Here is a 24,024-nt window from a genome sequence, read left to right on the forward strand (position 1 = left end):
TTCCTCATGGTCCTTCCTTTGCTGCCAGCCCTACTGGTCAACAGGGCTGGCAGCAAGGGAAGGAGTCTGAGGAAATCTGTTTTCTGTCTCCATAATTCTGTTTTTTTCCTGAATATCATATACATGGAATTGCATGGATATAGCTTTTTGAGGATGGCCTTTTTCTCTCAGCATAATGCATTTGAGATTCATCTGTAGGGTTGTGTGCATTAGCAGTTTGTTCCTTTTTTAAAAGGAATAATATTCCTATTCGAGTTCTTTCCAGTTTTTCGTGATTATGAATAATGCTGAGGGTTTATCACAAGTTTCTATGTGAATGTAAGTTTTTATTTTTCTTGGGTAGATACTTAGAAGTGGTAAATGTAGGTTAAACTTTTTAAGAAACTTCCATGCTGATTTGCAAAGTGCCCGGAACATTTTTCTTCCACACCAGCAATGTATGAGAGTTGCAGTTGCTCCACATCTTCACCAGCATTTGGTATTTCCCCTAATCTTGTATTTGTATATAGTATTGTTAATGATTAATGATAACGAGTATCTTCCAGTGTGCTTATGTGCCATTCATACATCTTCCTTAGATGTTTTCTTTTTTTTCTAAATTGAGGTTTTTGATTTCTTACTAACTTTTAAATGTTTTTACATATTTTGGGTACAAGTCCTTTGTGAGGTGTTTTGTAAATATTTTCTTCCAGTCTGTGGCTTGTTTTTTTATTTTTGTAACAGTGTCTTCATAAAGCAGAAATTTAAACTTTTGATGAATCTGTTTTGTTGATTTTTTCTGTTATAGATTATACTTTTGGTGTCATATTTAAGAAATGTTTGCCAAATCCAAGGCCATAAAGATTTGTTCCCATTTTCTTCTCAAACTTTATAATTTTCAATTTCACATTTATACTAGGATCCATATTAATATTTATATAGGTGTGAGATATATGATATATACCTTTTATATATGGATAACCTGTTGGTCCAGTACCATTTATTGAAAACATCTATCCTTTCTCCACTGAATTGCTTTTGCAAATTTGTCAAAAATTAATTGCCCATGTATATGTGGGTCTATTTCTGGACTCTGCTCTTTTGCATTGATTTATGTGTCTGTCCATGTGTCCTTTCACCAGTACCACACTTGGTAACTATAGCTTTATAGTAATTTAAAGTCATGAAAAAAGTCATGAAAAAATAATGTGAGTCCTTGAGATTGTTCTTTTTTTAAAATTATTTTGGCTCTTCTAGTTCCTTTGGCTTTCTATATAAATTTCTGAATCAGTTCGACAAGCTTTTTAAAAGACTTTTACTGTACTTTGGATTCAGACTTCTAAAACCATTGGCAATGCAGATAGTACCTAATCTTTTAAATTTATGTGTTTAAAAATTATGTCAGTTTGTTAAGAGTTATCTCATTTTGTGTTTTATGGACTCTATGTATAATTAGGCTGCAGTAACACATAGTTGTGAAAAGTGTAATGAGCTATCATGCTATCAGGTCTGTCAGCATATTGTAATATCTTGTGGAAATGGAAAGAAGCAAGGGGTGGGGGGAGGGCGGGCACTTTGGTTAGGTGGTTGGGAGCACAGCTCTATACTCAGATATCTGGCTTCAGTTTCTGCCTCTGTCCATATACTAGTTGTTTGTCTTAGATTCAGAACTGAAATTGAAATAATGATCATAACAACCTCAAAAAGTTGTTCTTTTCATGTATTTATTTTTATTGGAACATAATTCTCGTACCATAAAATTTACTCAGAGGGTAGTTTTGAATGTTCACGGAGACAGTGTACATCCAAGAACTTATTGCGATGAACAGCACTTAGTAAACACTCCATAACTGCTAATGATCATTATTAAAGAAAACAATGTGTTGAGAGCAATAGTAATTGACATGTAGAGATTAGAGTCTGTGTATTAGTTTATAGGGCTGCCTTATACCACAGCCTTGTACCACAGACTCTGTGATCCAGGCTCTCTCATTGGCTCGTAGAGATCCGTCTTCTCTATATATCTCTTCCCATTGTGTTTCCTCTATGTATGTCTCTGTCCAAATTTCCCCTTTTCTAAGGACACCAGTCTTATTAGATTAGGGCCCGCACTAATAACCTCATTTTAACTTGATTACTTCTGTAAGACCCAATCTCCAAATAAGGTCACCTTCTGAGTTATTGGGGGTCAGGACTTCAATATATGAATTTTAGGGGGATAAGTCCAACCCTTAATACTCCATCCGCCAGCCCCCCCAAAATTCATGTCCTTCTTACCTAAAGTACATTCATTCCATTCCAATATCCCCTAAAGTCTTAACCCATTCCAGCATTAACTTTAAGTCCAAAATCTCATCTGCGATTTTTAATTTTATGTATCAGCTTGACGGACCGTTAGGTGCCAAGATATTTGGTCAAACATTACTCTGGGTATGTCTGTGAGGGTCTCTCTGGATGAGATTCACATTTGAATCAGGAAACTGAGTAAAGCAGATTGCCCTTCCTGATATGTCTGGGTCTCATCCAAACAGCTGCAAGGCCTGAATAGAGCAAAAAGGCTGAGTGAAAGGTACTCCTCCTGCCTGCCTTCTTGCCTTTGGACTCTCACAGAAACATCAGCCCTTCCTCTGTCTAGAGCCTGCCTGCCTTTGGACTAGAACTACACCATCGGCCCTCCTGGGTCTCCAGCTTGCTGACTGTGGATCTTGGGACTTATCAGCCTTCATAAGCTCATGAGCTAATTGCTTATAATCACACACACACACGGTGCCAAAAAAATGTATACACATTTGAAGAAAGGAAAAAACTATTAAAATTGTAATATTCAATATATACTGATAACAAAAGATGAATACAAGTCACGTGTACACATTTCTTTGGCACCCCCAGTGTGTGTGTGCGTGTGTGTGTGTGTGTGTGTGTGTACCCTATTAGTTCTGTGTCTCTGGAGAACCCTAATATATCGTGTAAATATCATTTAAATCAGGTATGATGAGACTAAGGGTTTGATTCATCCTGAGGCAAAAGTCTATAGTTGTGAACCTGTGAACACACAAGTTATCTGCTTCCAGAAACAATGGTGGCCCAGGCACAGGATAGATATTCCCCTTCTCATAGGGAGAAATCACAATGGGGAATGGGGTTATGGATCCCAAGCAAGTCTAAAACATTAGCACGATCAGCTTCATTAGATTGTAAGGCTTGGAGAATAATCCTCTTTGGCTCCATGCTCTGTCCTCTGGGCCACTGAGTGATGGCCCTGTTCCTCAATCTGTGCCCATGGTGGCAGTGTTAGCCCTGCTGGACTCAGACCTGCCTTTGGGGTTATCCTTCCCTTTTCGTGAAAGATAACACCTGTTTGCAGCCAGTTATCTTTACTGGCTCATTTCATACCTATGGAATTCTGTAAGCCCGCCAACCTTCATTTCGTCCCATCTCTGCCCCGTCAGTGCAAGCTAGAAGAGTTTCTGCTGGTATAAAATTCTCAAAAAGCTCATTGGCCTCCCAGGCAATTCAAACGAGTCCAAACTCACTTCTGCATTTTCACGCATTTGGTTTTGTAGTACCCCACTTCCTGGTACCAAAATCTGCATTAGTCAGGCTTTCTAGAGAAACAGAACCAATAGGATATCTTGACTGACTTCTGTCTGTCTGTCTGTCTCTCTGTCTGTCTGTCTATCTGTTTATCTACCTACCTACCTACCTACCTACCTATCATTTATCTATCTATAGCTTTCTATCTATCTATCTACAGATATTTTAAGGAATCTGCTCATGTGATTGTGGGGCTGGCAAGTCAGAAATCTGCAGGGCAGGTCGGTAGTTCTGGCACTAGTTGATGTTGCAGTCCTGAATCAGAAGGCAATCTGGAGGCTAAATTCCTTCCTCTTGGGAGGACCTCAGTCTTTTAAGGCCATCAGCTCACTGATGAGGCGTATCCACATTATGAAGACTAATCTGTTTTACTCAAAGTCTACTGATCTGAATGTTAATTACATCCAAAGAACACCTTACGGCAACATCAAGACGTATGTTTGAGTGAACAACAGGGTACCATAGCCTAGCTAAGTTGACACAAAATTAACCATTGCAGTCTATAATAAAAAATCATGTTGATGGTGCTTGGACAAACCTGTCCAGGAAGCCAACTCCTTATCTACAATAAGCAGCCTAGGAAGCCAGCTTGCTGTCTCTCTCAGCAACTTCTGTAACAATCAGCTCCAAGTGGCCAGCTTCTTCCAACTTGGGATCAGTCAGCGAAAGCAAAATACGCTTTAACCAATCACATAGGATGCTTGCTTGCTTCCTCAGCCTGCCGACAGCTTCCCCACGCCAGCAGCCTCCAATCAAGGCACACTGGGAGCCTTCTCCTTTCTCCACTGTAAAGGTTTTCCACTCGTCTGCCTGTTTTTGAGTCCCTGCTAGGACATACACGACAGTGGCCGGCTCCTTTGCTTTGAATCAATGGCGTTCGCTCTTCTCATTTGGTTGGTCTTTAGTCTCCACAGTAGCTACATGTGGGTCCTGTCATCACTTCATACTTTATCTTCTCACTAGCTGTGTACGACGAGGTTCCCATTTCTCCACATCATCAGTGTTCTCTGACTTTTAAACTTAAGCCAGTCCAGTGGGTGAAATAGGAGTTCACTGTTGTCTTAATTTGCATTTGACTGATTATTAATGAGATGGACCCATTGTATAAGACAGTTCTTTCCAGAGATGGGTAAGAGATTTATAGAAAGGAGGGATGGCATTACTTTTTAAAATATGTGAGGATACAAATATCAGATGGTTTAGCTTTATTCGTTTCTGAAGAGAGGGGAAGTAACCTAGAGTAATTATTGTAGACATTTTTTTTTTGAGCAGTAAAAGTCTTATTTATTTATTTTTTAACTAAATTTTAAGCAGGACCATAAACAAGATAAAAGCTGAAGTGCCTCAAATACAATAAAGTCAGGAGTATGGTGCTACCCACCTGGCCTCCTCCCCTTCCTACCTGCCTTTCCTGCCCCCAGATTACCTGAGATTCCTTGTGCTAGGGGTGGGCTGTCACCTACACAATGCCCCAGAATGTCTGCTGGTGTGAGAATTTGATGAAATTCCTTTTTTTTTTTTTTGGCAGAGGAGGGGAACAGGACTTTATTGGGGAATAGTGTGTACTTCCAGGACTTTTTTCCCAAGTCAAGTTGTTGTCCTTTCAATCTTAGTTGTGGAGGGTGCAGCTCAGCTCCAGGTCCAGTTGCTGTTGCTAGTTGCAGGGGGCACAGCCCACCATCCCTTGCGGGAGTCGATCTGGCAACCTTGTGGTTGAGAGGACGCGATCCAACCAACTGAGCCATCCGGGAGGCAGCTCAGCTCAAGGTGCCGTGTTCAATCTTAGTTGCAGGCGCCCACCATCCCTTGCGGGACTCGAGGAGTTGAATGGGTAACCTTGTGGTTGAGAGCCCACTGGCCCATGTGGGAATCGAACTGGCAGCCTTCGGAGTTAGGAGCATGGAGCTCTAACTGCCTGAGCCATTGGGCCGGCCCTGAAATTCCATCTTTATCACTCTCAACTTCAGTGTAGAAATTGAGTTCACTGTATAAACTCTACAAGACTTTGGGCTAATCACATTCTGTTTCTTTGGTTCCCTGGCAGGCAGGAATTTGTGGATGCTTATGTGAATTATGTCTTCCAAATCTCAGTTCACGAGTGGTACACAGCTTTCTCCAGCGGCTTCCTCAAGGTGTGTGGCGGCAAAGTGCTTGAGCTCTTCCAGCCATCAGAACTGAGGGCCATGATGGTGGGGATCAGCAACTACAACTGGGAGGAACTAGAAGAGGTGAGCATGGAAGGTGGTGCTTTCTTTTTCCTCCGAGGAAGCAGCAGTGGCCTGGGAGGTGTGCCTGCGCCTGGTCTCCTGCTAGCGTTCTGTGGTTGGGTAGGATTTGGAGGCCTCATGAAGCTCACTGGTTACTTCTTACTCTCAAATGTAAGTGGTTTACACTTGTCCACTAAAATCTCTTTCTGTAAGATACATTTTTTTCCTTTTTGTTTTTTGGGGCAGACTGCCATCTACAAAGGGGATTACTCAGCCACACATCCCACTGTGAAACTATTTTGGGAAACATTTCATGAGTTCCCATTAGAAAAGAAGAAGAAGTTTCTCTGTAAGTATGAACACTCTCAGTATGGTATTTGTGTACATTTTACTTTTGGATGTGGTGTAGGATGATATACTCTACAGGTGAAGTTCTAACTCTTTTAAATGGCAAACAGTAAACAAGTAAATATAATTATACCTTTTATTGTAATGGTATGTCAGGCACAACGTAGGTTGTTAATTCATAGTTGTTGCCTAACTGGATGGATTCATGAAAGGAAGAAAAGCATCATTTCACTGATTCTCAACTGCTCTAAAAGTGCTAGTTATTTTATATGTAAGTGAATCCTTTAAGTATTATGTTGATGAAATCTAATTGTTTGGATTAACCTCCCTTATCTCTCTAGTTATTTGAAAATATTACAAAGTGTCTACTGCCGATATAACTTGGAAGAAGTGATTTATTATAGCTTTTTTGGGATGTAATTTGCATAGCATACAATTCACCAATTTAATTGTACAATTCAAGTGTACAATTCTGTGGGTTTTAGTGTATTCACAGGGTTGTGCAACCATCAGTGAACTTTGGAACATATTCATCACCTCCAGGAGAAGCCCCAGACCCATGAACAGTCATTTCTCATTTCCTCCTACCCACTCCCTTATCAATCTGTTTTCTGTCTCTATCGATTTGCCTATTCTGGACATTTTCATACACAGTGGTACCTCGTTTTTTGAATGTCTCCATTGAAGAACATTTCAGTTTATGAACGCCGTAAATTTTATGGACCTATGGTATCATTAGATAGTAAAATTCATGCTAAATTTGCAGTGTTAGGGGTTGATTTTAAAGTTCTGGAATGGATTGATCCATTTTGCATTACTTTCTATGGGGAAACCGTGCCTCGGTTTTCGAACATTTCAGAACTTGAGCAGTCTTCCGGAACGGATTACGTGAGAAAACCGAGGTACCACTGTAAATGGAATCATACAATATATGGCCCTTTGTGACTAGCTTGATTACATTTGTGAAGAGTAATGTATTTGGAAAGGAGAAGAAGTCTAATTTACATGAAGAAATTCAGTCTTTTAAAAATAGTTGAAATTTTTGTGTCAGCGTATAATTAGGGACAGAAATTAGCCAGTAAATAGTATAAAATTTTTATCCATATAAAACTTAAAAATGGGAATTGAAAGGTAATCTATTTTGCGTTATAAGAATTAGCTTCTATTAATATTAATGCAAGATTTACCCTTAGATTCTACTCACCTAGAGGAAGTAGAGATTTTCCACAAGGTTTAAAAAAAGCCCCGCTTCTCCTCTGCCCAGTTACATTGGCCCTTGAGAAGCAATGGCATGAGAGTCAAATGACAGGTTAAGGTTTGCCACGGCAGCTTGTAGAGCTGTAACAGTCAGGAGGTGCCTGCTCTTGGTCCTGGGGATTTCCTTAAAAGAAGACATTTTTCTGTTCAGACACCATTAGATTAATAGAAATTTTGATTAACTCTACAGATTTTGGCAAGAATGTTTATATATTACAGCCTCAGATAATGGCAGGTTAAAGTGCTTCTTGACTAATGATTTCATGTGGTGATTTCCAGCAATTCAACCACGAGAAGGCTAGCGTTAGAAAACAGGGAAACATAGCTGGGTCCATCTCTCTTTTTTGCCAATCACAGTTTATGTAACAAGAGTGAAATATATAATGTCAGTGTCAGCTTTTCTGGTTTAAGAAACATGGAGAGACAAGGAAAGGAAAGCAAACAGCTCTGAAATGGAAATTTGCTAGCCAGGGTGGTACAAGCACTGGACTCATAAATACGACGAGCTCTGGAGATCAGCTCATCTTCCTGGTTTCCTGCTGAGGTCAGCTCCTCTTTTCCTATGTCAGTAATTCCTTTCCTCTGATTGTGTGAAGAGGAACATTTACGAGGGCATCCATTTGAGGGCATTTTGAGCAATGGATTGATGATTTGTGTCAGTGTCTAATCAGCGTCTAATCTTAGCCAGCGAATAGTATAGAATTCTTATTCATACAAAATTAAAAGAGTATTCCTATTTATTCTTATTCAAAATTAAAAAAAGAGAATTCTTACTCATACAAAATAGAAAGACAGTCTCTTGAACTGTGTAAGAATGAGCATGTATTAATATTAATGCTATCCATACTGGCAAATAAGAGTGAGTGTACTTCTTACACGAGCCACAGGGTGTCCTGCCTACTTCTCTTTTCCTGGGAGGACCGAGAGCAGCTCCGTCAGCACAGCTAACACCGATTCCTCTTCTCCCAGTGTTTCTGACAGGCAGCGACCGGATTCCCATCTATGGCATGGCGAGCCTGCAGATTGTCATCCAGTCCACAGCCAGCGGGGAGGAGTACTTGCCTGTGGCCCACACTTGCTACAACCTCCTCGATCTCCCCAAGTACAGCAGCAAGGAGATCCTGAGTGCGCGGCTGACCCAGGCCCTTGACAACTATGAGGGCTTTAGTTTGGCCTGAGGCTTCCCAGCTTGCCCCACGTTTCCCCTCCTTCCTCAATGTCCACATTGAGGCCTATACAGAAAATCATGGGGAGTGAGTTCTATTTTTTTATTGTATAAGTGGGTTGGGACTTTTGAATCCTGAACCTGGTTGATGTGTTTCCGGGGTTGTGAGCAGGAAGTAATCTTCTTGAAAAAGCAGGGGTTGGGGATGGGGTTGGCTCTTGTATGGGAGGTGTTTTTGTTTTTTAACCAAATTACCGAGTGTTCCTTGCACTTGTGAACATATTGCCCTCTGCTGGATAAAATGGCAGTGGATTTTTAAACTCTCATTTCTCAACTGTCTCTCTCAGCCCTCATCTTTCCTCACAATGCTTCCTTGTCCTTCTCTTAACTTCTCATTCCTCTGCAAGAATGATTTTTGACTGACCTGTCTGTGCTTTCTTACCTGCACATGCAGAACATCTCCTCTCTCTCTGCAGCCCTGGAAATGCCCCTGGCTTGTTGCAGCTCTACTCTAAGGACTAAGGACTACGGCAGAAATTCCTAAGTCCAGCAAGTTGAATCTGGGTCCATTACTTTGGCTGAACTCTTGAGAATTTATAGGAGCCTTTATGAACACATCATGCTTTAAAAAAAAAAAAGTTCTTGAGGGATTAGCAGTCTCCCTATGGCCCTGCCTGTTCCTGGACTTCCCTAAAGACGTGCAGGCAGCTGAGCCTAATTTTGTCCTGTTGCTCAGCCAAGGCCCTTTGACAATAGGTAAGGCGATAAGCCCTAACCCCTTCCCTTATCTCGCATTTGGAGTAAGTTGCATCAATTTTTTTAAGAGAATCTTCTCCAAGAAAAGTAGAAATAATAAATTTCTTGTCCTGTCCTCTACCACTTTCTCTGTCCTCCCTCCCTTTCTTTTCTCCTTTTCCTACCCTTCTCCCTCCCTTACTTTACTTTTCTCTCTTTGTCCCCATCCCAGTCTTGGCTTCCTGACTTAGTGCTCCCTTCCCCTCCTTCTAGTGGATGCATGCAGTCTATTTTATTTTATTTATTTCTACTCAGACTTTTTTTTCCCTCTTCCCTAATCGCTAAGACTTAAGGACATTCTTTAATAAGGAATTTTTGTTTATTGCATTTGAAATGTTTGTTTACAATGGAATTTCAGGGGGGATTGTGTTTAAAGCAATATATATATATATATATATATATATATATATATATATATATATATATATCTCAAAAATAAGGACATGCTCAACTTTCTTCATCATGGACAAGAAAATTCTACATGATCAAAGAATCCATATCAACCTAATTTTAAATTCCTAGTAACTGGAGAAAAGACTTATTTATATAAAATGAAATATTTATGAACCGTGATATAGCATCAAATCTCAATGAAGGATTGTAGATTTTTGCTTTTTCTTTTTGTTTTTAAAACTTATTCCATTTGCTAAATTGGTAGTTTTTCAGTCTTTATAATACAAAGTTAAAAAAAAGATATACAGTTATATGAAATGTTTATTTTCTATGTGTGTGCATATAGTTCAATATTATGCAATAAATTTGGTGTTTTAACTTAAAACTATTATTGTAGAATGGGTAACTTGTTTTTTGTAGAAGAATTAAGTCGTCTACCCAAGTGATCTAATAGAAGGTCAAATTTGGTTCTAACCATGAGAAAGTAGAACCAAGTGCTGGGGCAAGAGAGAGGAAAGCAGGGGCAGGGGCCAGGGTCAGGGGAGCAGAGGGTTGTGATGGATAAAGAGGCATTTCCCATGGAGGGGAAGACCGAGCTAAGGTTTGAACATGGGGACATATCTAGGGAAGGGCAAGGGCAGATTCGAAGGGAACATTAGAGGAAATTGGAGAATGGTAAATAAGACTGGGGAGAAAGAAGGTAGGTTTGGGGCTGAGGAACTGGGCTAATAAGCCTTGGAACTTTAGTTATAGCCAAGTAGGATTTATAAAGGTGTTCAGAACCTTGGGGTGGGGGGTTGGAGGCAGAGATCTGACTTGAGTTTAGTTTTAAGAAGAAAGAAGTGGGTGGAGGTTCATTTGGAGGAAGAGGAGTATGAAGGGCAGAGTAGAAAGACGGCTACTGAGAGCGGAGAGGGTGGCAGCAGCAGAAATGGAAGTGGGTGCATGAATAGGAAGTGGAGGTGATGGGAGCCTTAAAGGAAAGGAGAAATTAAGTGAATCAGAGATATGTTAATCACTGATTAATGCTTATTAGCCCAGTTACACACACTAAAAGTGTGTGAAATGCAGCAAAACATAGAAGGATTTTTAATAGACTTTAAAAGCAATTATAATGTATGATCAGATTTAATAGATGTTTAAAGGTGGTGAAGAGAACAGTAGCTTCCCATTAATAAGTTTCATTCAACAAACATGTAATAGCATGTTACTTACTAGCTGTGTAGCCTTGGGCAGGTTTCTTAACCTCTCTGTACTTTGTTTTCTTCCTGTTTAAAATGGGGATAGAAATAGTGCTTACCTCATGCATTTGTTATGAGAATGAATTAATTCACGGAAAGCACATAGAACAGTGCCTGGCACATAACAAGCTCTCAGGAACTATAATTACCACAATTCAGTTTTTCACATGAAGAAATGAATGTTTACAGAAAGTAACTTGCTCACTGTCCCAGGGTGGTGAGACCTGGACTTGACCATTAACCTGTGTTATGCCCAGCTGCTAGAGATGAGGCCGCTTAGTGGCCAGATAAAAAGGGACATCATGATGTGGCAGGTAACTTCCTTGACCACACATCTGCAAAGACATTGCAGTGTAGGAGAGCACAGCCTCCATTCCCCGCCCCTCACCCCACACACAATTAGCTATCCATGAAAAAACAGCTCTATGAGAGCTCTGGAGTCCACTTAGGAAATTTCAGCAACACAAGAAAAACCGTTCAAAACAGGGAATGAAGATAGCTTCATTCATTCTGTCTGCTTCCAATACCCCAAGACAACATTGTTGAGCACCAAGAGAAAACTCCCACTAGAGTGAGGTCCCCTCACTGAGAAAGGAGAAATGGGGTGAGCCACCAGCTTCCCAAGCCTTTTGGGACATCCTACATAGGTCCCACTGAAGTGTCACCGCAGTGTTTGCCAGTGCAGACCCTGCAAAGCTGAGACATACGTGGCTAGGAACAAGGAAGAAAATCGGGGGCTACCAGAAGCAGGCGCATAGCAGGAGCGACCATAGTTCCCATGACCTACCTGCTCTGCAGACAAATCCAGCAGCTTTCACCACTGAAAAAACAATAGACAACACAGCTGTCGTGGACTCCCTGCAGATTTCACCACACGAGTACTTGTGTTTGCTGACATTAACTACCTGACTCCATGCTTGCTCTTTTCTTAGCCCCCAACCCCGATGTTTCCTGCTAGATCCCAGGAACTGCACCAGCAGCCAGCCCGGGCCTCTTGACGGTGCGAGTGCAAGGTGCCAGCTGAGATACCAGCCTAGACTCCCACGGCTGCCCCCCAGCACCGTGTGGGCACTTGGGGCTAGCCCCTCAGTTGTGCACTTGCACACTCCCAGCTTGACACCTATCATAGGCTTTCACTGCTGTGCACACACCCAGGGGGAGACTAGTCACAGCAGACAATGTCAACAGCCAGGACCCCGCAGCTGCTTGTGGGCCCAGATCAGGTCCTGTCTTCTGTCATTGGCCTGTGTCCCTTTGCTTACCTGCAGCTAGTCCTTCCTTCTGTGTACCTGCACACACCCTGGCGGATCCCTGATACCAGCCTCCACTGCCATGTGCCTATGCCCACACCCAGCAGCCACGGTAGAGCACACACTGACAGCAAGAGCCCTCCACAGTTGCCAGGGTGCCCACAGTTAGCCCTTGCCTCTGCTGCCGACCCTGGCGCCCACCAGTACATATGTGTCTGCAACTGACACCTACCACTAGGACGGCACCTGTAACTGGCCCCTACAGCTGAGAGTGTGCACACCACTGGTTCTGGGCACCACCGCTACCTGTCCCAGTCCCTAGCTGTTGGATCTGGAGGTGCTGCTGTGGACCCCAACAACCATTCCAGCCTCTACGAACTCCCATAGTGCTCATCAAGGACCAAATAGTTGATGTTGTGGACCCCAGCAAGCTGCGCCAAAGAGACAGCATCCCCCTCACACACTAGATTCTACCACTTGTCCCCGCACTTGGCACCTTTCACCACTAGATTCACGGTCACAACATGTTGTAATGTGCCCCCACCCACAGCTGAAAGTCTTTACTTACCAAAGTCAGTTCATAAAGTCTGGAAAAGGTGATTCCTTCAAATGCACATTCACCTACATAAGAGTATAGGAATCATAAAGAATCAGGGAAACATATCTCTGCCAAAGGAATAAAATAAACTTTTAGTACCTGGCCCCAAAGAAATGGAGATTTAGGACCTACCTGATGAAGAATTCAAAATAATTGTTCTAAAGATGCTCAGAGAACTACAAGAGAATACAAACAATTTAATGGTACCTGTAAATAATACAAGAACAAAATGAGACAACAACAAAGAAATGTAAAACTTAAAGACAAATTTTGGAGCTGAACAATACAATGACTGAAAATTGAACAGAAAGCTCCAACATCAGATTTGAACAAGCAGAAGAATCAGTGAGCTTAAAGATAGGTCAATTGAAATTATCCAATCAGAGGACTAAAAAGAACAAAGAACGAAAAGGAATGAAGAACACCTACAGGACTTATGAGACACCATTAAGAGAAATGGTGTACACATCATTGGAGTCACAGGAGAAGACGGTAGAAAACTTCTTTTTAAAAAATTATGCTGAGAACCTCAGAGAGATTTGGACATCGTGTTTATGGAAATAATAGTTCACTCCAAAATATCAATCTAAAACAATCTTCTCCAAAACATAAAATTGTCTAAAATCAAACCCAGAGAATTTTAAAGCAGCAAAGGGAAAAAATATTATCTCACGCAAGGGAAACTTCATAAGGCTATCAGCATGTTTCCCAGCAGAGACCTTGCAGGCCAGGAAAGAATGGGGTAATATATTCAAAGTATTGAAAGAAAGAAACCTTCCAATCAAGAATACTTTACCCAGCAAAGTTGTCCCTCAGAAATGAAGGTGACATAGACTTTACCTAACAAAAGCTGAGACAGTTCATCACCACCAGATGTGGCTTACAAGAAATGCTGAAAAGAGTTCTTTAAGTTGAAAGGACACAAATTAGTAACATGAAAATACACAACACATTGGTTAAGGTAATTATATACCGTGTTTCCCCAAAAAAAAGACTTAGCCGGACAATCAGCTCTAATGCGTCTTTTGGAGCAAACATTAATATAAGACCGGGTCTTATAAGACCCGGTTTTATACTAAAATAAGACCGGATCTTACATTAATTTTTGCTCCAAAAGACGCAGTAGAACTGATTGTCTGGCTAGGTCTTATTTTCGGGGAAACATAGTATGCACTTCTGAGTTATGGGTAGCACAGAGAAAATTAGTTCAGATGTCAACTTTTTTTTTTCTTTCAAGATTGGCTGGCTGGATGTTTGGTTGAGTGCACAATCACATGGTCTTCAGATCTTGTAAAAGCTGATTTTCCTGTGCCTAATCCCAGGGGAGTTGGATATAATCTACGATAATTATTGATTCAGATCCTATTGGTGTTGAGCTTCCTGAGAAATGTAAATAAGAAGACACACACACACACACACACACACACACAACTCAGATGAAGACAAACACTAAACCAGATTAGTCTGTCACTGTCACCTTGTTTTTTAGGATTAAGAGAATAAGAAAGCCAAAGAGCAGCTTTGGAAATAACCCTTCATTCTCCCGTGTCATAAGTGACCAGACAGACCTCTTGAGGGCAAAGGTCAACAGCGAGTACCAACTGGGCACTGGCTCGTGGCCCCACAGGACCCGCTTGCCATTGCCAAAGGCTTCTTGTTAAAAACGGATCTCCTGACCTTTTATGCCTGGGCATTCTCAGGGGCTCAGATGTTTGTGTAGCAGTTTCAAGGACTCTCAAGTTCAAGTCACTGGCAGATTGTCTGGCGAGGAGACCTAGAGTTTCTGAATTTCTGAGGTACTGGGGGGCAGGGCCTTATTTAATCAATGAGACTGGAAAATCATTGAATCCCAAGCTTGCCCTGTTGCTGGCCTGGTGCCACGCAGTGGCACCGCCAGCTTGCGCCCTGTGGGAGGAGGGAGTGGAGAATCTCAGGTACTCTCCCAAACTCAGCCTGGCCCACAGGCTTAAAGAAATTTAGGATGCTAATTAGGAGCTTGCCAAAATTGAAGCAACTCTCCTCCCTAGGGTAAGCTTTGTTTTTAGTTGTTTAAAAATACACCCTGAAACAGTAATTTCAGGACACCAAGTGATCTAGAAATCAGTTCAAAGGTTACTCTGTTCCTTCACTGCACACAGTTCAGGCATTCCCACGTTGGTCTCAGGGGCGGCTCAGATAGTTAATATTGTTTACATGTCTAAGATTTGGACCTCCCAAAATATTTTGGGTAGAAGTTGACTTAGAGGAATTTGCCCTGCTTTGCAAGCGAAGGAATTTAGCAAGTGTAGATATAAGAAAGTTGCACGTAGGTTTTGATGCAATTTACTTGAGAACGTTAGTAGCCACAATTTTATTTCCCCTCCAGGAGAATGGGTCAGTGTTCTCACAAAATCTTGCTCACCCTGTTAGCACTAATTTGTTCTTTCAGTGCTGGAAGCATGTTCTGTTCTGATTTATACAAACAAGGTATTGGAGGGTGATGGTGGGGGAAATACAATTCCTTTTTTTTGTAGCCATTCCAAATATTTTGTTGGACTTCAGCATAGAAAGAATCTGTGTCTCAATGCCGATAGTAATAACCCACCACCATCATTTATTTATTGTGTACTCACTTTATGTTCATCCAAGTAAATTCCCATAATAACCCCATAAGGTAGGTACTATGACTGTTTCCATTTTTCAGATAAAGAAACGGAGACATAGGGAAGGTAAGTAATATACCCAGATCACAGAGAAGCCATCTGTCTGCAATCTGGGCCTTAAGCATCGAGCAGCATTCAGTCTCCATTGGTGGTGTGAAATGTGCTGGTCTCTATTAATTTAGGGTTTTGAATTGATTAGAGCTGCTCATTTTCACAAATACCCAGGATTCAGTCTGCACACCCTCTACTTGAAGGAAGGTCCTTGGACGAGCAGCATGGCAGCACCTGGAAGCCTGTCAGAAATGCAGAATGTCAGCCCCCTAACCCCTAGGGATACTACAGCACAAGACCCCTTAGCCATTCACGTGCATATTTAAGAAGCACTGCTGTCTGCTACTGGAGAGTAATATTCTTCACTCCCCTTTGTCTAATCTTGTCCAGTAATTCTAAGTTCTTTAAAAGTTGTAAAAAAATCACAATGTCTTAAAATATCTTACCAAAGAATACACAAATCTGTGGAATGAGTAGCATGACAAGGATTTCAGAGCATCTATGAATTGCTTTTGAGAAATTCAAAGAGAAAAATTCAAACATCGAAAAGATTCTGAGTTTCAGAACTGACAGTAACATAACTGATAACACACACAGGCCCAACTGAGACAAAGAGGTCTGAGTGGGGCCTCGGTTAAGGTGGGTGTCACATGAGGCTGCATTTCCCCAGCAGATGCCACACAACATGGAGCCACCCTGTGGTGTGCAAGCCTTGTTGCTGGAAAGGAAAAGTGAGAACCAAGCTGTCAACAATCCCAGTTCCTGCCAAACCCCATCTCTCTGCCTGTCAGCCAGGATTCTAAAAATGCATTTGGGAATTTTGACTTTGGATTTTTACTGAATATAAAATTCTATTCTGTATATATAGCCTTGATAAGCTGACCCAGCTTAGGGATAACTGATATATTTTGTCTTACAACATTCAGAATCCTTTTCTAGACGAGGTAATAATAAGGCCATTGAAAGTATTAAAAGGGACTGTGTCTTGCTCTCAACCTCTGCCCCCACTGGACGTAGTAGGTCCCCATTTTGCAACTCCCATTCAGGAAGTCCACAGTGCCACCTACTACAACAGGAGTAAGAGCAAAAACATTTGCTGGGGGAGGTGGGGGCTTCGGAGGACTCCTGGGCTTTGTAACAGGCTGTAGAGCCTGACGTACTTGGGAGAGCATCACTTTCTGGTCCTCAAAGGGGCAACATCAAATGTGTTACGAAAACGGAGGGTCATTAAATGCTGCCTGACTCTTCTGCCTGAATTTTATTACTTTGGATCCAGTGTTTCAAAAGTTAAGTTATTCAGTTATTGGCAGAATGGCCTTAAATTGCACCATCGTTAGCAGTGCTGCATCTCTGTACTCCGAAGTCAGATTCTCCGCTGGAATCCTGCTGTCAGTTAGGACAAGGTCCTTACTCCAAGCCTTATTATTATTATTTTTTTGACTTCAGGTCTAATATATTTTTAACATTTACGTTCGTCACAAAGAGCACATATAACACGTGCAGTTTAAAGAACACCTGCAGGCCTAACCAGCACGGAGGTGTCTCAGCTGTACAGAGCAACTGCTGCCTGACTCAGCAGGCTGTTCAAGGCTTGTGTGAGGGAGCGCCTGGCCGGACAGGTGACCGCAAGGGTGAGCTGCTAGCTTCGCACAACTGAAATGGGCCTTTCCTTGTGAGTCACGGTTTTCTGGTAGCCTTATTAGCTTCATAGTAGTAAGTGGCTAATACATTTACCAGTGATGGCAAAACAGACTGTGGAAATGTACTTACACATTCATTCACTCATTCATTTTGCTTACTGCCTTTGTTTCACCCCTCTAGCCCCTTCCATGAATTCTTCTAAAGGCAGCTGAGCAGAGAGCACAGGCCCATTTTCCTACTGTGTTTCCCCCAAAATAAGACCTACCCCAAAAATAAGCCCCAGTTAAGATCTTAGCCAGACCGACACATTTAGTACGTTATGACGACGTTCCAGAAGATGACATGACTGTATTTCAATAAATGTAGATTGTTGTACATGAAAAAATAAGACATCCCGTGAAAATAAGCCCTAAAGGAGCAAAAATTAATAGAAGACCCGGTCTTATTTTCGGGGAAACACAGTACCTCCGACCATGGGTATGCCTAGCTTGTACCTCGTTTGCCTCACCTTTCGATCCCCTCTCTGGAGACAGAACAAGAAAAACTTAATCCTCGTGAGGCTTCTGAGGAACTCAAGGGAGCACCTTGATTCCTTATTGAAGGGAAAGGTTGGACCTCACAGGTGGTTCAGTCACAAGTTCCTGACGCTGTCAAAAATTCCAGAATATTCACAGTTCAAAATATTTTATTTAAGTTTATACAAAATACAATCATGTACAAAAATGTACATATCATTTTTCATTCAGCTTACATTTTAAAAAAGGACAACTGTAATTTCAAATACTTTCTGCTTACATGTCATGTAAACATTGTTCTGGGCCCATTTTCTTTACTAAAATTGTATCCACTCTTGGAGATTTTCGTGACTGGAGAGATGCTTTCAGACTGAGAATTCGATCTGCTGAAATGATTTCTCAAGCCACACACTTGACCGTGATTGGCTGGATTACAGGCAAAATGAGATTCTCTATAGAGACATAGCTGCAGCTTCGCAGCAATATAAAGTTGTGGATGTACAGAGTTCACTTTACAGACATTTGTGTAAATCTGTAAGCGATCTCACCCTATCTACATACATCTATTATGAAGGGTCGTGGTGGAAGAACGCGGATGCCCACAGGGGCACAGTCTCTACTTGGGACAGTGGCTGAAACAACAGCGGCCGACATGTAGCTCACTCTTGTTTGGAGCTTGCCATGTCGGCCACCCTGTGAAGAAGGGCCAGTGTGCACAATTTGAATATATAAAAATTTGAAAATATCGTTAGCCTATCTTTTGACAAAATATTCAGTGTATTTTGGGGGGTGAGAGGGGGTAAAAACGAAAGGGAACAAAAGGAAAGGAAAGCATGTTCTGGGTTCTACCAAACACACGGGCTTCGGAGGAAACTGCCTGCTTCAGTTTGTCCCTCTCTGCTGATTTAACCAAGAGGATACTGAAAAAGAACATGGAGGAAGAATTGAAGCCACTACTTCCCACCTACAGGGGAAAAAAGAAAATCCAGGAATCAGTGTGTCAGGAAAAAACCACTCTTGGAAGCAAAACAGAATTTAGACTACAACCAGCTTTTCACAAAGCAGTGAATAGTTTATGGTGTTCAATTATTAACATACCATCAAAAGCAGTAAGATGTAACCCTTAAGAAAAATGGCACCTTCATTATCAGATTAAGAATCATTAAAAAAAAATTAATGAACAAACTTTAAAATTTGATTTTTCTTGTAGATCTGCAATCCATTCTAGATACTGGGCCCCACTCTGTCTACTGAGAACCAGGCAGTCCCAGAAAGAACCAACTTAATTGGCACTATGGCCGCCATCCCTTGATTCTGATGATAAAATATTCAGCTTATAATGAATTCCAACCTCAACCACATTAACAAATGCTCAGCACTCAGATGTTCCAAGATTGCTGGCCTAAGGACATCTCAGCGCTACCTTTCTGACAAGCACAGCTCTTGTCCTGGGCTAGAAATGCCATACCTGTGAGCAGACACACCCTGCCAGCACACAAGCATTGCATCAGAATGAGACACAGCAAAAATTACACTGATGTCACATATAGAGTCACCCCTGACCTTGGCAATAATAATCCTGACTTCAAACTGGCAGCCCAATGGAAGAAATCTAATTTGACTTGGTCTTTCACAGAAATTTTCCCTGAATTGGAGATCACTGGAGACTGTGTGGGCTTTCTTTTCATAGCACAAGACAAACTTCGGCTGTCGTGAAACCTTCTAAGTAGGCCCCTAAACCAAAACGTTGCACATATATGACTAAAAAGTGAAATCTGAACTAAATGGTTCAAACATGAAACCAGTAATGATACCATACTGAATATAAACATCTATTTCCATGTTTACTCCAGACTCAACACAATAAAAGCACAATGCTTGTGAAAATTACAAGCCTCCTATCTCTAATTATTATAACCATACAATCAAGTTTATTCATGCTTTACCTTTACTTATCATTGCTATTAAATAACCCTTGACACTTATTTTGTTGGCACGTGCTAATAAACACACACACATTCCCCAAGAGAGCAAAGAAAAAAAACCCAGTCCAGAGTATTCTGTGTGAAGCCAATTAAGACACTGCCTCTAGGGTCTTGATACCCTGGGCGGCAGAAATGGTTGCTGTGGAAACAAATTCGCCACAGCATTTCTGGCAGAGTCAGAACCTAGTGACTAATATAACATGTCTTCAGATAAAATCTAGTGTAAATAGGGCTATTTCCCCCTTACTGTGGACGCCAGTCTACGAAGTATACAGATTATTAGAAATTAGAAAGGAAAACATGACATTCCATACACAATTTATTTTACCATAACTTGGTATTTTCTTTTATTCAATCATACAAATTTGAATGGGGATTCCTGAAAAAAATCTTTAACTTAATTTACCTTTCGCAACACAACAGATTTCAAAACATTTAGTAGCTTCTCATTTACATAGCTTTTTCTCTTTTTAAAATTCTGTAGCATATTAGTATTTTCAAAACAATAGTCTTACACAGATGTGCTTTAAAAAGTAACTGGTAATGATTTGATTTATATTATAGCTTATTTCAGAGAATAATTACTGAAAAGGACAGACTAGACAAGTATTTCTTTTAAAAAATACAATTTTTGGTCATGTGAATGATTCATGTTCAGATTTCAAAAATAGAAAACATCCTAAAGTGCATCATTTCATTTATAATATAACTCCTTGAAATTATAGCCATCTGTAATGTAAACAGTGGAACAAAGAATACCAAACTATATTTTCGTGTCCATTTTTTACATTTGGAGGATTAGGTACCGCCTTTCAGTGTGTAGGGCGCCTCCAATATACTGCTCATGCTTCTCCGCAGATATTTTTCAGAGCCAATGACGTCAAGGCGTTCGTTTTCACCCACTCCCGACTTCAACAATTTTCAGCTGACAGAGATGCTGTCTCACTTCAGCAATGGAAATTGCTGCTACAAATCCAATCTGACCAGTTTCTCAAAAGCCCATGTTTTTGAAATGGACAACTGATCAGTAGAGTTTTACGTTCTCTTTCTTTTCTTTGTCTTCTTAAAAAAGCAAAATAAAACAAAAAAGTGGTACTCTTTAAGACGGCTAAACATAGAGGAGGGCATCCTGTTGTCCTGTTCAACCTGCAACATTCTCTTCCAAAGGCAGAGCTGCTGAAATGCCTCCTCCGGACACCCAGTGGCTGCTGTGCGGTCCCTGCTCCACCTCACAAAGCACAAAGGTGGATCCAGGATGGACAGGCAGAACCAGAACCCACGTTCCCCAGTGCACACACGGAGGGTTATAAAGTAATAACAAATCACCAAGTGACATCAGCATATTGAAGAGATGAATGGTTTGGTGCCTTAAATTTCCTGGTCCCTCCAAAATGTCTAATATAGACAACTTTGTGACACTGTCTTTAAACAAAATTATAATCATAATTGGCCACACACCATTATTTGTCCCCTTTATACATGATCTTGAAAATAATGTGATTTAGATTCTGCCTTGGGATGAACTCCAAGGGCCACATGTACCCCTCAGGGGATTTTAGTGCAGGTTTACTTAAAAAAAAACAACATTAAACCCTGGTAACTACTCAAGTGGCTGAGAACACAAGTGCTCTCTCTCTCTCTTTCTTTTATGATCCTCTATACTTCAGTTAAAAATTAAGCAAGATACTTTATGTTTGGCTTGTGCCGAAACGAAACCGAGCCCCAAACAGGCTGCCATAGCATGCTGGTCTCGCTTCGTGTCTGATGTTAATGTCTGAGACTGGTAAATGCAGTCAATGTTCAGGAAAGAATTCTCCAGGCTCTTTACCCTGTTACCTGATTTAAACATCAGCAGTAATATAGCTCCAGCTATATTCCCTCTGTCCCTTGCAGGTAATCCAGTCCTATAGGGCTCAAAATTCTTTGTCAGCTGAGGAAGTGTTGAAGAAACACATAAACACACAGTCAAATAGACGTTTACACTGCCACTCAGGGCAGATGCAGCTTCCATCTACCTGAGAGCTGAAAGGGAAACAATTCACACGAGTGGGGGAAGGTGCAGCTCTGTGGAAAGGTCACAGGAATGGCCAAGGCAGCAAATAGGGCTCCAATGCACGTTCCCACGTAACTGGGTCCACAGAGAACAAGGACCGGCACAGCCAGTCTGCTCTAGAGTGAAGTACTGAGCTGGTTTTTATCACAGTTATGGACAGAGAATGAATGGCCTCCTGTTTCTCAGTTATCCAGGGAAGAACAGTGTATATTTTCTGTGGATGAGTGTGTCTCAATGTAGTGACTTATCACTGCTAGTGTTAGTAAAGCTTCCACTACAGTGTCTGTGCGTGTTTGTGCACGCGTGCGCAGGAATCTTGACTTTCCCTTACAAAATTCCTAGGTCAGGGCGTGTCGCCTTTGTCCAGCTAGGTGGTTTCTAAGGCAGGCAATGGAAACTAGAGCTGATCCCAATGGCCTGAAGGCAGAGGGCTACATGCTTTGCAGGTCCAGCCCCGAGGCTGCCTTCCAGTTTCTGCAGAGCTGCTATGTACCAGGGGAGGCAGGTGGCAAATTCCTGGTGCGTCGCCAGCCTCCTTGGCTCGGGCTGCGGCTGCCGCCTACATGGACTTGGAATCAGTGTCTCTCTTGCTGATGAGCACCTCCAAGAGCCTTAGTTTCGCCTTTATGTGCTTATATTCATTGTATTCTTCAGCCATAGGAGTGCGGTCTTCCTTCTGGACATTTCTAATGGAAACAAAGGGAAAGGGGGGTGAGGACCGTTTGCTGTCTCTCCTACATGATACCGTTCAGTAGGTATATTATCAACATGGAAACTTCGCAGGTTATCAGTCTGTAGAATCAGTGTTGCCAAACATCTCTTGGTATCAAGACTGGAGTTGGGTTTAGACAAGCAGCTTCCCCGAGAAGGCACCATGTGTCTGAGTTTTCACATCTTCTTGTTGAAGATATGAAGGATTAAGAAATGTAGAAAGTTCCTTTCGCTGCTGCTACGTATAAATTCACATCAAGAGTCTCCATACATTGAAATCCTTTATTTATACTGAATGCTTTCTCACTTTTATACATTTCAGCTAACGGACCATTAAATTTCTACTTAGCAATTGGTATACCATAATTTACAGGTTTCTCAAAAATAGTTTATACTCCTAATTATTACAAAATTAGCCTTGGAATATAGCAATTGACTCCTATGATACTAATAAGTCTTTACAGTTTACTAATTTTATATGCACACTTTTCATATGCACAAGTATGAATTGAGAGCTTATTATGGGTCAAGCACTGTGCTAGGGGATCTGTCTCCACGATCCAATACAATCCTCAGGAGAACTCAATGAAGTGGTGCTATTACCCCCATTTGACAAACGCTGAAAGAGGGACGGGAAATGAGGTTCTTTGCAAAGTGACTGCTGTCAGCTACTGGGTGGTACAGTCCTGCTTCTCATTTCACTTTGAAATGCACATGTCAAACATTCAAACACCAGGCTTCCTTTTCTTCTTATTAAAGGACAAACATGAAAAAGGCAATAGCATGGGACTTATTTGGTTCAGTGCACTAAAAATAAACTTATTTATTCATGCCTTGCCTTGTTCAAGGAAGCTATTCTAGACGGCTTCTCAGATGAGGCAGTGAAGGGAGCAGAGCAGGGGAGTCGGGGCCCAGCTGTGCCCTCTGTGGGGCTTCACTCTCGTCAGACAGGAAATGATGGAGCCAGAATTTATGAGAGCTGAAGTCCCTCAGAGTTCTAAACCTGTACGATGTTTATTCATTCCCATCAATTATACTTTCTGAATCCTCGGGAAACTTATATAATTATATATAGTCCCTCATGCATAGGATACCTGTACACACTATGACTAATTAGAGAAACAGACAAACCAAAAATATGCCTAGAAAGATGATTGGAATGAAACATCCAAACATTAATCCTGGTTTATCTCTGGTTATTATTATTTTGGATATTATTTCTTTTATCTGCTTATCTGTATTTTCTAAATATAGATACATAAATATATAATTATCCTGAACACAAGGAGAAAGAAAAGCAAATATTTAGGTATAAAATTGATAAATATTGAGAAAGTCATTACAGGACAGAGCCAAATCAGAGATCTTAAAGTTATACAATAATTGAAATAAACTGTAATACAACACATTCTAAATACCACAGTTAATTTTTATGGTCCTTTTGTTTCTCAATACTTTCAAGAGGTATGAAAGGGGACTTAAAGAAAATCTATATTTACACTGTTTAGATAATTTTGATTAAAACAAAATCAATTTAAAATGATAAAACTTAACTCCAATGTAAGAGATGCAAATCTATTCTTGCCTCTTGCTGTGACT

The 24,024-nt window shown here is 41.1% G+C and overlaps 2 protein-coding genes across 11 annotated transcripts in view; one reads left to right on the plus strand and one right to left on the minus strand.

The window, feature by feature from the left end:
- HERC3 (HECT and RLD domain containing E3 ubiquitin protein ligase 3) overlaps positions 1-9,176 on the plus strand; it is a 98,310-nt gene extending 89,134 nt beyond the window's left edge. For all 3 annotated transcript variants that reach the window (XM_081037944.1, XM_081037946.1, XM_081037945.1), the window contains 3 exons: positions 5,618-5,801; positions 6,027-6,129; positions 8,355-9,176. In XM_081037944.1, coding sequence (XP_080894070.1) covers positions 5,618-5,801; positions 6,027-6,129; positions 8,355-8,563 — 496 coding nt within the window. In that variant the 3' untranslated portion in view covers positions 8,564-9,176. The remainder of the gene's footprint in view (positions 1-5,617; positions 5,802-6,026; positions 6,130-8,354) is intronic.
- Positions 9,177-17,830: 8,654 nt separating this feature from the next.
- FAM13A (family with sequence similarity 13 member A) overlaps positions 17,831-24,024 on the minus strand; it is a 274,476-nt gene continuing 268,282 nt past the window's right edge. For all 8 annotated transcript variants that reach the window (XM_081042945.1, XM_081042944.1, XM_081042943.1 and 5 more), the window contains one exon: positions 17,831-22,400. In XM_081042945.1, the coding sequence (XP_080899071.1) occupies positions 22,274-22,400 (127 nt within the window). In that variant the 3' untranslated portion in view covers positions 17,831-22,273. The remainder of the gene's footprint in view (positions 22,401-24,024) is intronic.

Source organism: Rhinolophus hipposideros (assembly GCF_964194185.1).
Source record: "Rhinolophus hipposideros genome assembly, chromosome: 1".
Lineage (NCBI taxonomy): Eukaryota > Metazoa > Chordata > Mammalia > Chiroptera > Rhinolophidae > Rhinolophus > Rhinolophus hipposideros.